Genomic DNA, 18562 nt, shown 5'->3' with positions numbered 1-18562 from the left:
GTCAGAAGAAAAAACAAAAAAAGACTTTCAGGAAGTGTGCTCTGGAGGACCAGGAGTCCAAGCTTGACAGTGTCATGGTCACATCAGCGTACGTCCTACTAGCCAGAGTCTGTGGTGTCTCTATGTCTCTATGATGTCTGTGGTGCAGCGGGGCAATTCTCAATTCCAGTAGCTAATTCTCCCTTTCCTGCTCTGCTTTACACAACAGCACACTAACTCTCAGCCCCCCCCCCCCCCCGATCCCTCTGCTTTCTGTGGCCAGGTAGAGCTTGCAGGAAGACAGCCTCCATCAGCAGCTCTGGATGAGCTTGTTGCCATGGGGACAGTCAATGGGCTGGTGAGTGGGGACTTTGGGCCAGACATAAACACTCAGCGTTTAAAAAAGACACTGGGGGAGCGAGTTCACAAAAGGAGACGAGCTGTAGGGGAGAGCGAGGGCCTTTCCGTCCTGAAACGAAGCACACTAGGAGCGGTGAGGAGGTCAGAGGGAGAGCAGAGGAGGTGCCGGGTCTCCCTTTGCTCCAGAATTCTGTGATATTAAAAAGTGTGATGAAGACGAGGTGAAGTGAGGAAACATGATTTAGAATTACATCATGTTACTCCCACATGTGCACATTGGGTTGGGGGGGTGAGAGGAGGAGGGGAGGGGGGGTATGCAGCAGCACTAGGGAGCTAGAGATGATGTCATTTATAGAAGCACAAAGAGGCTGAGACTGAGCAGTCTGAGTAATGGCAAGCACAAAAACCTCCAGAGAGAATAACTCGCAGGTGCTAAGGTGCTTTATTGAACTAAAATATCTCAAAAAGATTGACAAAATAATGCTCCACTGTTGTCGCTGACATAAATATTTTTTTGTCCCTTCCAGAGACTTACATTATCTTCTGTATATACAAAACAAAAAAGAAGGTGCTTTTCATTGACAATGTGAGACTTAAGTTCATTCTTCACCTTCTGCTGTGGAATAACAGTGAATCTACAGAAACCAAAACCCGACGGAAAACCGTGAAGTCGGGATGCTCTCAGTAATTTTACATCAAAAATGCATTCAAGCTTTTGTCTTTTCGTGTGCATTAATGCCTCCAGGTTTGCAAATATACTACGCTATTAACCGTCATGGTGACTGGGGCAGAAAAGTGAATATGGCACTACGGAGTCCTCCTAACACAGTAAGCAGAAAAAAAAAGGCAACAAATAAATCTCACAGAGCAACAACACAAATTCTTAAATCCATAAGTAAACAATGATAAGAAAACACATTTCTTCTTCTAGGTATCTAAGGCACTAGTTGTATTTCTCAACCCATAGTGAAGGACATTTATCAAGGTAAAGATATTGAGGACTGATCTTTACAAATACATGTCACAGTACAAAAGAACTTAATTTATCCAGGTGAGGGCTGAAAATTGACAAGTCAAGCAACAAATAGTCTATTGATTAGTGGAATTTCCTTCTTAGTGCATAGAAGCAAACACAAGAAGGAGTTACATTGCCGTGCTTCCTGTTATTCTCTGCATTTATGTGACCAGATGAGCAGCAGCACAGACACCCCCCAAACCTCACTTTTAATTCATCTAAATGAGGTTTTGTGGTTCACAAATTGCCAACTGAACACTTATTTTTGGCCACTCCCATTAAAAAGGGTCAGTTCACCCCCCCCCAAAAAAAATCTCACTTACATATGGTGGTATCTAATAATGCATGCAGTTTTGAGATTCTCTCAGACCTCCACACCAATACGATGAAGGTGGATGGACATTTTGTTTGTGGAGCTCATGACACTGAAACATTGCATTAAAGACATTTTACCGCAGCGTCACTTTACAGAAACATTGTTAGAGTTACTTTGGGTGATCCACACTGTAAACATTTCATCATTGGAACTACATTCTACCAAAAGAAATAGTGTGTTCAATAGATTATCCGGTGCTTTTGGCAACATATAGCAAAACTTTCTGCACACCACCAAGTGAGGAATTATGTTAAAGTAATTAGAGTCAACTAAAACTTAGCTAGCTACTTATTATAGAATAGGAAGCTTCTGTTCTGGGAATAAATTAGTTCTGGTGTACTGCACAGCATTTGAAATGAGTTTAAACAACATGAACTGCAGTATGCGGGTCATCTCTGCTAGCAAGTTACAGTGACACATTATCAAATCTCACTATGAGAATTGCAGCCTATACGCCGCACAAAATTCACATCCTGACAAATAATTAGTGAGGGTTCATAACAATATAACTAATTCCCATTTTGACAACTGTTACTGTATTATATTAAAGTGGCCTAAAGCATCTTTTCACTTCTATTTCCAGCTACAAGACCCTGTATACAACAGTGATACTCATTTATATAAGCTTATAATCAGTTTTTAGCTAGTCAGCAATACTTAAGTGAGACTGTCATCATCTTATTTATACATACAAGTTAAACAAATATTTGGCATCTGGCAACAAATATTGAATAAGTGACCATACTACTAAAGTTGGCATGTATTCACAAACACTAGTGCGCATAAAAGAAACTGTTGGATCTCCTCCATGCTGTCTGTGACAAAATCATTTAACTGTGTGTAATTGATCAAGTACAAAAACTGAAATTCATATTTAAATCTATAATGGCTTTATCTAAGTTTGACACCTGAACTACTGGGGCTCCATGGCCCAATGACACAGACATTTCAAAGACTTTCTCCTCACTCCTCACAGTACTTGGTATGCCTGCAACGTGGGAGAGTCTTGATTAGCAATAAATGTGGCTGGTAACAAATGAATAAATCCAGCCGCAAATCCCTTTTAGAGGAAAAAAAAGAAAAAAGAAAAAAGAAAAAAAAGGCATAGGGTGTATTATTTTAGGTTACTGAAAGGATAATTATGAATGAACGTGCAATAAAACATTTTTTGTCCCATCTGGCGAGGAAGCACTGTGCTGTGGCTTTGATAACCACAAGTGACAGTGACAGCACATCCATCCCAGATGACCTGATTTATCTTTAAAATGTGTATTTGACTGTAGTAATACTGGTAATAATATTAAATGCTTAATTTACAAAAACACCAACTAGTGAACATTACTGGAGTGTGCAGTTGCACACATGGATAAGCAACAATAAGCCCATTAACGCCTCAGATTGGGATTGTGTCACAGTTGTCTTTTTCTACGGATTACTCAGGAGGAGTGAAATGAGTCCGTCGGTAGTTATTTGTGGTCGGGTGTACTGGCGGCACTCTTGAATAACTTCTTTGTGCAACAAAATACTTTGTGACTGGGAGGCCAGCGTATGGTGCCTGCCATACTGTGGCCTGCGTTCAACAATACCCCCGCTGATAGCACTCTTGAATTTTCCAAGAGGCCTGGGTTGGTGCCAGAGTGCAAACTCTCAAACACATCCATTACCATATGGTAGATAACCGGATAATGTGTTTGAGGCTAAATCAAGAAGACAACCAGCCAGAAACTCTTCCCCAAATCAATAAAACACACAAATGTTGCAGAATGTTGGAGCATATTTGCATCTCAAGGCTCGATCCAAAATCCAGTCTGTTGTTACGGTAAGTGGAACCTTAAGAAATGCTCTTAAGGTTCCCACTCTAAGCCATCAGTTGTAAAAGGACATTATTAGGATATCTCAAGCTCACAAGTCTCCCATCATGGTAAGTTACATAATGGGTAGACATTTCTGGTAGAAAACAAATGACGTGGTCGTCCGTTACAAAGTTTTGCAAAAGGCAGTGCAATATATTTAGTGATTATAAATCAATGTGGAGAGGTCATCAGTTATGAAGTTATTCTGATTTCTTTTTTAATTAGCCTATATGCCTATACTGTGTCCTACTGAGTTTTAGAAAAAAGGACCTGTGATCCTTTGAATTTCATGGAATTACTTCCAGTCATGGGTTCTGCACCATTCTTGAATCTCAGCCATTCATATTCAGAGGTCAGAGGTCATCTTACTTAATCAGTGTAAGCAATATCAACACATACAAAATGGGCAAGTGACATATAGCATGAGAAGGCTGATTTTGCAGAAACAAAAACAAAAATCATCCTTCTACAACAACCATGTGTGGTCTGCAAGCCCCCAGGGCTTCAACTCAACTGAAAGAGATAAGTAAATACATTGGCAGTCCATGTAGTAAGGCAGAGACCGCACATACATCATGCTCTTTAGTTAGTCTAGTGACACGCTGACTTCTGTAGGCATGTAGATGTTGACTGTCAAAGTGGTTGTGCAGTCCAGTCTGTCGAGTCTACAGCCTGCCCACACCAAGAACAGACACATTGTGTCTCAAGTTTCGACCAGGAAACTTGAACCAAACAAGAGAACTACAGAACTGAGATTAGTAGAAGTGTGCATGTGCGAACAGAACAGAAATAATGTGCTTCTTCTTAATTCATCTAATGAAACCTTCCGATTTCCGTTGTTCCTCTGCTGCTGCAGGACCGGGGAGCTTGTCAAACGTACCACTCCCTCCGTGAGATGACAGACCCGTCTGTGTGAGAGACATAATCACCCTCCGGCCCACTATCGTAGCAGTCATCCGACAGGTGGGGGGGGCCATTTCTCTGCGGTTTAGGTGAATGAGGGTATCTGGCACATCTGGCCTGCCGTGGACTAGAATACTGTGTGTGTTCCCGATGGTGATTCTGCTGATTGCTGTGATGACTGCTCTCCCTCATTGCCCTAGTGTAGCCATTAGAGGGGTACTCCTCTCCGTTGTAGTTGCTATGGCGACGACGGTCACGCTCATGCTTGAGCTGACGGTCCCCCCACTCCTCTCGGTCGTGGTCCTGACGGTGGGAGCTGCTTCCGGCTTTCGTAGGGTGGAGCTCATGCTGCGTGGGGGCCTTCTGGAGGTCATTGGGGCCCAGGTACTGTTTGGTGTAGTAGTTCCCGTGGAAGGTTTGCTGCTTCCGGAGGTAATACACGCCAACCAGAGACAGCAGCAGTAGCAGAAACAAGGCCCCGCCCACAGCCCCACCCACTATGGAACCAAGATTACTCTCAGGTAGGGCTTCACGCGTGGGGGAGCTGAGAGGAACATGCCCCTTATCATCGACTAAGGTGGAGGAGGAGGCAGAGCCAGTTAGGACAGGAGCAGTAATGGTGGAAGGCATGGTGGGAGGATCTAATGGAGGGAATCAGGGTGAGGGGGGAGTAGAGAATTGGAGGGGAGAGATGAAGAGACAGAAAAGCAGAGAATGTCAATGCCAACTACATCAGCATTTTACTAAGTAGGGATCACTACCATCAACTAAACCACCACACATACTAAGCTAAGGAGCACATGCTCACAGCAGCCTACGAGTTGTATTGCCAATTTCTCAGAGCATAGTAGGTGCATACTTGGATTACTAAACAATGATTGGTAAGTAAAACATTAACATTTATTTGGGAAAATGAGCTGACACAACTGGCATATTAGAAACAGCGCTTCCATCGAACTATAAAGCAAAGAATCTCTCCGTTTGTGTGAATGGCATATCACGAGGACAGTTCATCCGATCTACTTTACATTAGGCAGGTGCATTCTCTACTTGCACAATGTAGTGGGACGTGTATCAGTTTCACAAACTGCCCGTCTGTTTACTTTCTGTCAACTCTACAGTTACATTCACCTCCAGTGATACGGGGCTTTTTCACAGTTAGCTTTGTAGTTTGTTTGTTTTTGTAGTGTTTTAATCACCTCAGCGTCTTTAAATATGAAGGTTAGCTGCTCAGCCAGCATGGTTTGCTCCTAAAATAAAGGAGAGCACCGTTAAGTTTATGAGTACAGTCAGCTCAACAGGGTTTTACTCTTTATCAGTTTATGTTCTCCTCCGGGAGCTTTCACTCCTTTCCAGCTCATCCTGAGCCATGGCGACCTGATGTTAAAAGCTGTGAAAATCAGGCTAACATTGGCAGCACCGTGCAGAACAAAAAGTGTCTAATGGTACGCCACTATGCTTCAGTTGCAATTGCCGATTGGTTCCACTGGCATATACCGTTTCCTTATGGCAGGTGTCCCTTGAAAGGCCATTGTCAGACAGTCACACCAGTATCACTGGCTGATATCGTCTCTATTAGCAATGTCGTGCAACATAATGCCATAAATAAAGGAATGTATATATTTCTCTCGTCTGTTCTGTTTTGGGGATATGTGCGATGTGTTTAAAATGGAAGGTAACGTTAAAGTTAACAGCCTTGCAGTTCGTAAAGAGGATCTACGTCTCATTACATTGTGCAAGTTTTTAATTGCTGGGGCCCCAAGGATGTGCAGTGTTGCATGTTGTGCAATTTCATCAGATGGAGGTGCTATATCAATGAACTTTGCCTTTTGGCTTGTGACTTTTGAACCGTAAGCCTCAGAAACAAAAACCCCTTTCCTTGGATTTTGTGGGTCCAGATGAATCTATCCATGTAAGCCACGCTATTTGCATACCATGGACCAAGCCAGATAAAGTTACTTTATATTTTGGATGTTTTCTTCCATTGTTTTGCTACAGCTAACCCTCAAAGTAAGCACAAATGCTGTAGGCAGGGCTTATATTGAAGAAAATGTCCTATCTTGGTGCCAATAGGTGTCGCTACAGCAGCTTAATCTGGACTATAAAGGAAGGATTCTCTGTCTTTTTTTATATGCATGACTGCCCTTTGCATATCTCGAGAACCACTCATCTAATCAACTTCACACTTGACATGTGCAAGCAGCTACACTGCGGTTCTCAACAATGTTTCAAGCAGCACTTCTGGGGCAATCGACCAGCTCTGGACGGGCACTGCACTAAATAAAATAAAGAGCAAAATTATAACAAACACCATAGTAGTGTCTATGATTCTCCCAAGATAAATCCCACTAGTCACATTTATTACAGATGTGAAATGACTCAAACAAGTAATTACTACCCACACGTACAGTACAGAGGCTGCAAACAGCAAACAGTCGCTAGCCTCCTAGCTTTTACTGAAGCCTGGTTACAGGTACACGTTTCTTGGTTATTTTGAAATGGTATTTTAAGAGAGTGTTCTTTTATGGGATGCCATATTTTAGGATTACTTGGTTTAGTAGGTGACTTTGCGTCACCCAGTTAGTTCTATGTCAATTCAAATGTATTGTAGCAAAGCCAGGGATGTTTTTGACCACCACTTCCTGTAACAATTATTGAGCACAGCTTTATATAAGGCGAGACATTTATTTCTTGCTTTGTTGGCGGAGAAGGTTTTGGCCATTTAGCCAAGTCCTTTAAACTTCCTAATTTCTGCAATAGTCAGAGTAAATAGTCCCAATTTAAATCACATAAATGATTGTTGCTGAAACACCTTAAACAACAGTTTCTCAACCTTGTGATCAAGATCTAAGGGTCACAATATACAGATGGAGTTATAGGAGATAAGACTGACATACTGGCATGTGTTTGACAATTTCAACCAATAAAAAAAGATAATTGGATTAAATATCAACATTTTGATATCTGCACATTGGTTGATCAAAAGACTATAAACTCCTGTGCACTGTCATGCAATCCAGCACAATAGTTGTGATTAATATTATTGAAAAACTGTTTCCAAAATGTTTACATGTAGAGAGCAAATGTGTGACTTACTGAGGTGACTTAATGATGAGACATTAGACAGAAACACCAACTTATTTCCTGCAATTTCCTGACTATGTGGTAATACCAATGTTAAAGTACATTTACAAAGTATTTTGTATATTTCATGCTTTAAATCGCCTGAGAATATGCAATTAGAACATGCAATCATTAGAACACCAAACTTAAAATGTACTAGATTATGGTGATGCCCCCAAATCACAGAAAAGCCAACAGCCATAATCAGGAGCTACAGTCATGGAAAGAATTTGGGTCTAAAAGCTTTAATGGTGCTGCAAAATTGCTCTGCCACTATAAAGTCAGTGCCAGGCCAGCCAGATGTGAGGAAAAGGTTTACATCTGAGAGATGACGTGAACCCGAAGGTTTGTAGCCTCCAAGTATGTGAATTGGTCAACTCCATGCGGAGGCAGTGAACCGACACATGCGAGAACAGCAACAGCAACACATACAACGAAGGGTACACCAACATGTGTGAGCTTGCGCACACCCGTACAGGTCCTCTCAAAGGAAAATGAAATATGGATGATAAATAATAAATAGGAGTTGAAAAGATCCAGTTAATGTTTTATGAATCTGGGACATCATCTCACAGTAAGGCTGCAGGCTTTTGCCTCTTACCGCATGACACATGCAGAAATAAAAGAAACACAGAAAAGGAAGCAAGAGAGATGTAAAAGAAGATCACATCATAATCAGAACTTCATTCAGGAAGAGAGCTTCCACAGACAAGACAGATTTTGTGAAACCAGAGGAGCATGCTCATCATACACAAAAGAGAAACATACTTAGATGCCAAGTCAAGAAGACCGAGCAGGGGCAGTGCTCTGTGGTCTAAAGAGGCCTTAAATATGTGCAGCTGTTTGGCCCAGGACCTCCCCTTTTGAACATCTGGAGACCTAATGTTAATCAGGGCTAATCAGCATGCAATAAGACTAAATGTAAAAGTCAAATATTATCAGTGCCAACACAATTTGCCATGAGTGAATGCTTGGTCGACTGTCAGTATGTACAGAATGGGTGAGAGTGATACAGTGTCACATTTCAGCTTGAAGGACAATGTCACAGGCAGTGATACCCTCTATGACGTGCGTGCGAGCACAGTGCTTCCTATGGGAAGAAAAAGCAGTAGGAGTCAGCTGCGTGTACACTCTCGCTCACCTTGTATGAGAATGCGCACATCCCGGCTGCGGAGGTTGATGTCATTGGCAACCTCGCACCTGTAAACTCCAGAGTCATTCCGCTGGAGGGGACGCAGGAAGAGCAAAGTGCTGTTCATTATTTCCACGCCTTCTTGCATTTCACTGTCCAATCTATGATGCACAAGAGACACAAATATTTAGACACACGAAGACACAGCTACAACAACTATCCTGTTATGTAACCATGCACATGTAACATTTTATTTGGGATATATGATAAATAATGACTTGAAGGCTTTAGACATACATGTCTAATTTCATTGTCTACCTGTCCTTGTTTGAATGGGTTGCATTTCCTTTTTATAAAGCACTTTAAGCTAAAACTCTTGAATAAAAAGAGCTCTATAAATATAGTTAATTTGTATTATCAATAATAATAAAACTCATCAATTAATCTTACTTTTGGAGAACAAAAACTCATAAAAGGAAAATGTCATACAAACAGATACACACACCTGATCCATCTGAAGTGATTAGCCCGTGGGTTTGCGTTGGCTTTGCACGTCATTTGAACATTTTCCCGACCAACAAACCAGTCTCCATCATAGCCCACAACAGAGATATCAGGAGCAACTAAAGAGAGAGGGGGAAAACAAATATTTGAGATTTCACTACAAACTGGCCACAAACCTAACAAAACTGTGTTCAACTGCACAGACAACAAGGTCCCTGGTATACATCAAGGTCATTTTTCATATCTTAAAAATTCCTGCTGTGTTGTATTAATAGTTCTGGCTAAAACCCTGTGCTTTACATCAGCAAACATGCAAGATGACAGTTTGCCTGGTTTTTGTGTAGCCTTACATGGAGTCTGAGGTCAATCATGGCCTCGAGACATGAGCCCATTTCCTCCAAATATGCATTAGGTGTTTTAATATTCTATAAAGTCAAAAACATAGTACAGTGTACAGAGAAGCAAACAGTAATGACTTGCATGTTATGATGGTTTTCACAATTTCAAAATCATCAACACTATTCCCCAACTGTGGGGTCAGTTATCATGTTTTTTTGTTGACAGTCATCTACAAAATGTTTGGCGTTCCTTTTTTTGACCAAAAATATTTTTACGGAACTAATCTTACTCCTGACATGGGTCAGCTGCTGCACAGAGACCCATTAGTGCCCCACAAAGTACAGGTATGTGTGTTCGAACATCTATGGGGGCAAACATTTGTACTTTTGACAGTTTAGGGGAACACACCAACATAAAAAAATAAAGAGAGAAAAACAGATTTTGAAAAAAGAAAATCAAGGAAAACCACTAAGGCCTTTCTTAAACCATAATTAATATCTGTAGGAAGCTTGCATAGATTGTCGTTGATTTAATCTCTGTCAATTCAGCTGTTTTCAAAAGTGAATTGTTGTTGAAGCGCTTCAAATAAATCAAACATCAACACTGACAAGGCCAAGCAACATCAACTGAATGCTGTTAGAAATCAAATGCCTTTACTTTCTAGATTGTCCGCCTTAACTTTCTGCTAAATACAGTGTTCGACTGTTCAAGGAAAGTAAAGGGAGCAAGGAAATCACTGTTATACTTGACCCCTTTCAATTGACAGATGGGAGCCTTCTCTTGGAACGAACCCCCCCCATTTTACAGTGTAGACTGTACTGCTCTCTAAAATACACTCACTTCATCATGAAAGTCTTACAGCAGGACCGAATCACTACCAATCAGCATATTTACTATAAGGCCCTCTTTAAGATGTCAACATGATACTCCAAATAGCCACTCGTAAAGGCACCCACACTGCACATTGAGTTGGTAGGGGATCCTGAAGTCACTCTGCAGGGCCGGGTGGCGGACGACACAGGTGAGTGATTGGCCCTGGACGTGACGTGTGGGCTGCCAGAGGTAGCTCACTTGTGTGCTGGTTGTGCCGTTGGTTTCGTCAAATAGCTGCACTTCGGACTGTCCAAAAAGGTTGGACTCCCAGGACACCTCAGCAGGGGGCCGGGCTCGCTCAGCAATACAAGTGGCCACCACAGTATCGTTGCCACCATCGACCAAAGCAGACGAACCTGCAGACACGTAGACTTTCGGCTCCACTGTGATATAGACAGGGAGCAAAGAAAAAAAAAAAAAAAAAGAGAGTTGGCAAATTAGAATTTCAAGACCGTTTTGAGGTTATTCTACCGAGTTAATTGTAGTTTAAAGGTCTACATTACATTTCTGTTTGATCAATACCAGTTTTCTTTTGATGCGTTCTCTCCTCTTATGTCATTCCACTAGTACCTATTTTTAGCAGCTCTAGCAAACCCTGTGATATGTTCTGTGAAAACGGATTCAGTGAGTACACACACACGATGTGTTTGTGTGCCAGCAGTGACAAACTGTGATGATGGAACCCAAGGATCAAAAGAGCATTCTTTCAAAGCCGTTTATTGAATATAACTGGAATTTTATCATGATGTTATGGATTTATCTTTGAACAAAAGTTGTCTGAATGAATGATTCCAAGCAAGTCGCAATGAAAAACTTGCAAAACTTTGTGATGTAGGCTAATGCATACCAGTGGAATACAAATCATTGCACTGAACAATTTCATTATTTGCACACATTAGTCATATCTTGATATATATTAATATTTAATAATATCTTTCATCAATACTGTGATATTGATTTCAACGACGTTGTCCAGCCCCAACAATCTAAAATGAATTGCATCCATATCCACAGCTTGACAAATGATTATTTCTACTATTGAAAAATCCAAAAAATATTTTCTCAATCATTTAGTCTATAAAATATTAGATAATCACAATTTGCTTGTTTTGTCCAACAAAGAGTCCAAAACACAAAGACTTAGAGCACCAGAAAATATTCACATTTGATATATAGTTGAATAAATATTCAATATTTAATCAACTAAATGATTAACTAACCATTTGTTTTAGCTGTACTTGACATTATAAGACTCGTTACATAGAAGAACACGCATGCGTGTTAATACTTACCAAGCACATTGACAGTAGTGGAGGCTTGAGTGTTCCCAAGAGGAAATGTGGCAACCTTACAGGTATAGATCCCGACATCAGCATAGCCCACGTTTCCCAGCACAATGGTGGCATCATGCGAGGAGGGCGAGCGGAAATACAAGCGATGGAGAAACTCTGGAGGGATGGAGATGCCATACCGTGGGTTGTAGACGGCTACTGTGACAGAGCCTGATGGCAGACGGCGCTCCCAGGAGCTCTGAGTAAGCGTAAGGTTTGCAGCCACCTCCACCCGGCACTCTAATGTCACATTTTTCCCCAGCACGGCATTCACCCTCTGAGGCACCAGCACCTGACTGCCCCACACACCTGCAGAAGAGACAACACAGAAACAAGACTTTAACCCTGCACGCACGCACGCACGCACGCACACGCACACACACACACACACACACACGTTCATTTGCAAACAGGTTCGAATAATCTAGCCCCATTAAGCAAAACAGTTGGAAGTTAAAAGCTTTTACGCTACACCTTTGTTAAAACTACCTTAAAATTAATTACTCCAACTTCTTTTGAAGCATAATGCTAATTAGTACTGTAATTGTAGATCTGTACTTATCCAGATTCCCTCCTTCAAAAAGGAGAAATCCATTTTTGGCAAAAAAAATTAAACTTACTGTTGAATGTTACGAACATTATTGGCTGTCTTGAGACCTTTTTAAAGAATGAGAATCAATATAATTGCGAGCCTTTAATTAAAAATTGGAAAACATGGAATCAGTAAATATTGGCATTTTTGATTAAAAATTACCTAAACGATAGATTATTAGTATTTTTTTGCCAATCGACTAACCAATTAATGGACTAATTGTTGCAGCTTTATTTTAAGTTTTTCAAATGCTCAAAAGATTTGCAGTTTTTTTTTTCTTTATATCATTCTAAAATGAAAATATTTTTTTCTGGAGAGGTTGAAGCTCCCAGAACTTGTCAGAACTATTTTTTGGGGACAATTCAAGAATAAACGATCAATTGATTAATCTAAAAATAATCAAAAGATAAGTCTATGGTGAATAAAATTGTAATTGAAATGGCAGACCATTCACTTTTGTAGTTAATATTGCTTTATTCTACTCAATGTCACATATTACATTTTCAATCTAAAAATTTCAGACAGATGTGTCTTCAATCTAATACTGAGTAACAAATCCAGAGTACCAAGATAGCATCAGTGAGAGAGAAGAGTATTTTCAGGGTTACCTCTGACGTCAGTCGGACTCGTTAAAACAAAGTTCAGTACCATGTGACATCTGTGGTGGTATCAAAGCTTGATACCACCACAGCAGGCGTTGGGCGTTTCAACAAATAATACACAGCTGACTGATACATCGATGAATTTGTTTTGTCTCTATAGCTTTTCTCCTCCTGACCTGAATTTGGCAATTAAAAGCATGCTGTCTGTATGTCCTTTGTCCAAATATAACTACCTCATGCACTTAGCCACCTGCATTTGTCAGAAATGTGGCATGTCTCAAAAGCGGAAAGCTCAACGTCGTGTTGAGGAAAGTCAAAAGGGAGATAAAAGGGAACAGACTGAGACCGGCAGCAAAAAAAAAAGAAAAAAGGGAAGAGATATGCAAACACGACAATGACATCATCGCTGGGAGAAGAAAAAGAGGGCTTTGGAGGAGGAGAGGGAGGAGAGGCAAAAGCAAAATCATGTATAAAAAACACAAATGAGAGGAAACATATCATCAGGATTACAGTGAACAAAAAATAGAGGAATTACCTAACTGATTTTAGAAAAGACAATATAGCACTGCTGGACTGCCAAAGCCCTCAACCACATAATATAATTGCAAAAAGCTGCCAGCAGGAAGATATCATCATAAATCATAACCTTCTGCGCTGCTTGGCAACTGACTACAAATATTCTATTGTCGTTTCGCCAAAAAACAGCTCTGTCTCTGGCCAATCACCATCTAAAAAGGCAATGTCCTCAAATGTTAGTACTTTATAAAGGATATTTCCCTCCCCCAAATGTTCATTTTTTTGTCTTCTGTTCCGGGATAAGAAAAGATAGAGTTTGAACACTGTACTTATTTGACTTTAATATATCTATTTTTTCCTTATTTAATATTAATGTTGGTAGGTTCAGGGGTTAATTACAAGGTTAATTATTAGGGACTGCAAATAATGAAAATTCAAATGGTGTAAAAGCTTAACTAATTATAGTGTGAATCATTTGTTGAATTGGAGAATATTGTAAATTATAGCATATTGTAAATAATTATTAATCCAGTTATGATTAACATAGCAAACTTTAACATGTTCGGCCTAGGTAGGGCCAGCTGTAAAAATCTAAAATATAAGCCAAATATTAAATTGAGGATATCACATCTTGATAGCATATTTTGTGCAGAGTGGGTATAATGAGTCATCGTATTGCTCATACAGAGAAAGAGCAGCCAAAATCAGTACAACAGTGTGGAGAATTTCAGCTGATGATGCACTATTCCTATATTTATGTGCTATTTAGGGCTAAGCATGGGTTTCAAGTCACACTAAAATACACCTGCGCACACACATTTTATCTTGTTCCTGCACATAATAATATAGTTTTATTGTATTTTTCCTATGTAGCAAAATGGGACTACAATCTAAATTTCATTGTGCAACCCTGTTGTATGATGACAAATAAAACACCTTGTAACAGCCAATATAGAGCATTCCCTCCCTTTGTGCTTCCAATGGAAGTGATGGGGACAAAATCCCCAGTCATCATTCTGTGCAGAAATGCATTCTACAGTTAGCTGAGACTAAAATGAGAGTTCAGCAGTCCGTTAGTCAAATCAAAGATTCAGTCGTTTTTAGTACAGAACTCCCTCCATTTCATTCTTGCTGGCCAATGTCTAAGTGTCACAGAGAAACACACAGAGGGTTACCACGCACGGCAACTCGACTCTCGCGACGTCATGAGATCACACAAGAATCGCGGGATCACATATTACAAAAATCCAAGTCATGCGTTTGTGTTCAGTTCCACACAGCACAGAGAGGGGACTGGTCATTCTAAAACAAAACTCAGACTGCTGCTGAAGCAAATTAAAACGTATGTTCGCCATCATGGCTATTGCTTTCATTTCCACTGGTGAATACAATACAGTATTCTCAACTCGTCTAAAATACACACACACACACACACACACACACACACACACACACACACACACACACACACACACACACACACACACACACACACACACACACACACACACACACACACACACACACACACACACACACACACACTCTCTGGGGTGGCTGGACCAATCCGAATCTAGTTTAAATGATGACTCAATTGTTGGAATGAGCCACCACTTAAACAGCCAATGCTAAAAAAGATTCCAGCAGAATATTCCCATATCCCACATGTCATGCTACACAAAGTCTGCAACTTCATTCAAAAGCAATAGTCCCAAGCCAATGTTTGATATTGTTCCGTTGCTGAAGGTAATTAGCAAGTCAGCCCAAACGGAGTATCCTCCTTGCAAATGATGAAGTAAGGTGATCAAATAAAGGAGGCAGAGCACTAAAAACACATTTAAATAAACTGGCACTTAAGTGCCCATACTGTGCATGTCACCACATGCTCGATGAAAAGGTAGTTTACAGGCCGTCCTTAAAAAAGGAATTGGGAAAATATGCATCTTTAAACGACACAAGTGGAAACAGGGACACAGTAAAGACTCCGAATTTTTGAATGAAAGTATAATACATGTATTTGCCCTGCGACTTACAGTAAAAATGAAATGGTTGGTATAAACACACGTAAACCTATATGGCAGCGACCGTACAATATACTGTGAGCCTTTTCCTCAAGCAGTTAACCGATTTCACGATTTATGTATTTGTCATGATAAGGCTAGATGGCAAGAAAACAGCAGAGTAAGAGGAAGGAAAGCAGCATTTTCCTGCACTGAATATGTAATGGAAGAGGTATAGCGACTGTATTAAATTTTTATTGTGACATGACGACAACCTTACGTAAGCCTGCCCTCGTTTTCTCCAACTCGGAATAAAAAAGTGATGAGAATAAGGGCAAACCCTATCTGATCTTATACGCAGCCTATCTAGACATAGCAATAGGAATGTATTCTCTCTTCTTCTTGTGTTTTCAGAGACAAAGAAAAATAAAATGTATGTTCTTGTATCCTCAGATCCTCAAAGACAGCAGCTACAATGTGTCACACACACACACACACACACACACACACACACACACACACACACACACACACACACACACACACACACACACACACACACACACAATAGATATCCTGACATCAAGGACACATTGCTCCCTGGGGACACCCTGGTGCTCGTTCTCACTTTAGTCAATATTACCTTCACATGCACCACTTATGTGGCAGCAAGTGTATTAATATGTGTGTCTTGCCAGAGGGCAGTGAGTCTTTTTAAAAGTGGAAATCAGAACATAAACGGTGACGGTGGAAGGGTAGAAGTGGCCAAGTAAGCTGTGCAGAGCGGGACAAGAAAGGGTCTAATGAAAGTTTGTCAGTGTGGCTTATCAGACCCTGAAATCAATTTTTTTAACATTTTTTTGAGCTGCACAAAAGGCACATATGCATAGTGGTCACGCAATACGCATTTCTAGCCAACTACAGAGGGCTACAATGCAAAAGTCTAGGAACACTCATAACTTCTACTACATGACAAAGGCAAAATCAGCAGTATGGCGTCTTCTAACGTCACAAAACTCCACCAATCAACACCTGACATGGTACGAAGTTCTGGTCTAAAAATGTTTGGAACTCCCTAAATGTCCAAATAAAACTGGCTTTGCAAGTGATTTATGAGAGTGTCTTAAACATGTTCGTTAGGCCTTAAATCTGCATCTATTTTGCATTTTTTTGCCACTTGGTCAAACCACTCATTGAAATGTACAGCCAACTTAAACAGGAGGTAGACAAATGGGCACCTGTCTCTGCTCCTTGATTTGAACTCTGAAGGAGGTAAACATGTTCCTGTTTAGGAACTTTAGTATCCTGGCAATAACATGACAGAGCATGCAGTACATTACTTATGTGAGAGAGGGTCTGGGTCATTTTACTAGCGTCAAGTCCTTAACAAAAGTTAAAGATTGTCCATTAGATCAGTCTTAGTATAGTAGCCCAGAGCGTCCCTTCTCTGCACACTGCCCAGTTGCCTACATTCAACATAAAACAGTGCAAGTATCTCGGCATGTGCAATATGGTCATTATTTTTCGTTATGGTCATTATTTTTCATTAGTCAATGGATGGAGCTATGATGATGAGAGATTGTTGTAAAATGCTGCTCTGATGGTCAGTTTAAACTTTTTTTTTTTAAATTTGGACTGTTTTTTTTCCTTACAATGTTTTTTTATTCAGAGAGTCTTTAGGCTGGTTTACGGCATCACACTTGTTAACATCAAACTTGTGTTTCTTTTGGTGGAGGAAGGGTAGTTTGTATAAAAAGCTGTGGGTAATACATCCTATCACGCATTGCTATATTAAACCATACACGCTCCATTGGTTTCTTTTAGAGACATATGAGCCAACTTGAGAGTAGATATGAGGACAGTTTGAAGACACAGTTGGAGCTCAACTGTTGGACCCTCGTCTTTTTAGTTTTTACAGCAGCACCACAGCGCTGTGCACAAAGTTGGCGTGTTTCAGGCTTGAATTGTTCAGCCCTTAATTAAACCATAATGAGCTCCACTGCAGGCACATGGTGGCTGACCCTCATCCTCAGTCTAAGAGGTGCTGACATTTAGCATTGTCTTCTCTGGTGACACTAATGTCAGTTCCTCAAAATTTCTGGCGTGACACACAAAACAGCACAATGTTACTTTAATAGCACATGTTTGTGAAGTTCATATGACCCCACAGTATCGGTATAGATGAATTAAAACCATTGCCTGTCTTCCTCGGTGGTTTCCGTGGACTGTTTCTATGGTAGCCTCGGCTCGCACCATCATAGACTCTGGCTAGCTACCGCTCCGAAGCGTTTAAGTGAACAAGTAGACAACTTCCCTCTGGTCTTTCACTGACACCTGCTAAACTTGCTTAACTGGCAACTTAAAATGATGTAGTTTAGTCGACTCGTTCGCTCAGATTTCTGCAAGATGCGCGAGACATTCGGCTTATTCACAAAACTTCTTGTGTCACGTTAGTAGAACAAGTAAAAACTGCCGTGCACAAATCTCCGACTCACCTGTAATACTGCAGAAAAGGTGAAATAACGCGACCTTTCCCCGCTGTCCGAGGTAACTCCGCTGATAACGCGGTAACATTTTTTCATGAACAGTGCAGTCTCTCTGCTACAGGACCCGAGCATCGGCTGCATGCCAATTTAACGGTATGTGTTGAACGGTGGAACCTCCTCAGCAACAACTCCAGAACGGCAAGTGGACCGTACCATCCACACCACACGGAGCGGGGAGACCGGGGGTTCACCTGACAATGAGAAGTAACCGCTCATTTGTCGAGATCCTACAGCAACATCCCCCCTTAAAGGAATGGTCCATTAGTATACCCATTACGTCACCTCTGTTGATAACCGCCACACATTGATTGATCAAATCACTTTATTCTTCACTGTATTTGACGATAACTCACTCAAAATACATCTTGGCTACATAGCTTTACCGCTGTCATACATTTGATCTGTTTGGTTTGTTTCTCTGTCTGTCAGTCAGCGGTAGGTCTTGAAATTATTAAACGGATTCCAATTAAATTAGGTGAAAAGTTAGACCACTTAATCAACAGGAACTGATTTTTTTT

General features: G+C 40.7%; 1 protein-coding gene across 1 annotated transcript; it reads right to left on the bottom strand.

The window, feature by feature from the left end:
• Window positions 1–779: 779 nt before the first annotated feature.
• Window positions 780–18113, bottom strand: nectin3b (nectin cell adhesion molecule 3b). The gene is made up of 6 exons (XM_068716348.1): window positions 17994–18113; window positions 11750–12097; window positions 10541–10840; window positions 9247–9364; window positions 8751–8902; window positions 780–5127 (listed from the first exon to the last, which is right to left on the bottom strand). Exons 1-6 carry the CDS (start codon window positions 18070–18072, stop codon window positions 4454–4456), a joined length of 1671 nt encoding a protein of 556 aa, XP_068572449.1. The 5' UTR covers window positions 18073–18113; the 3' UTR covers window positions 780–4453.
• Window positions 18114–18562: the final 449 nt, after the last annotated feature.

This window comes from Cebidichthys violaceus, unplaced genomic scaffold (genome assembly GCF_023349555.1).
Source record: "Cebidichthys violaceus isolate CVI_PGR_0920_01 unplaced genomic scaffold, fCebVio1.0.p SCAF_20, whole genome shotgun sequence".
NCBI lineage: Eukaryota > Metazoa > Chordata > Actinopteri > Perciformes > Stichaeidae > Cebidichthys > Cebidichthys violaceus.
The sequence above is the reverse complement of the archived record's forward strand: the minus strand, read 5'-3'. Positions and strand labels throughout refer to the sequence as shown.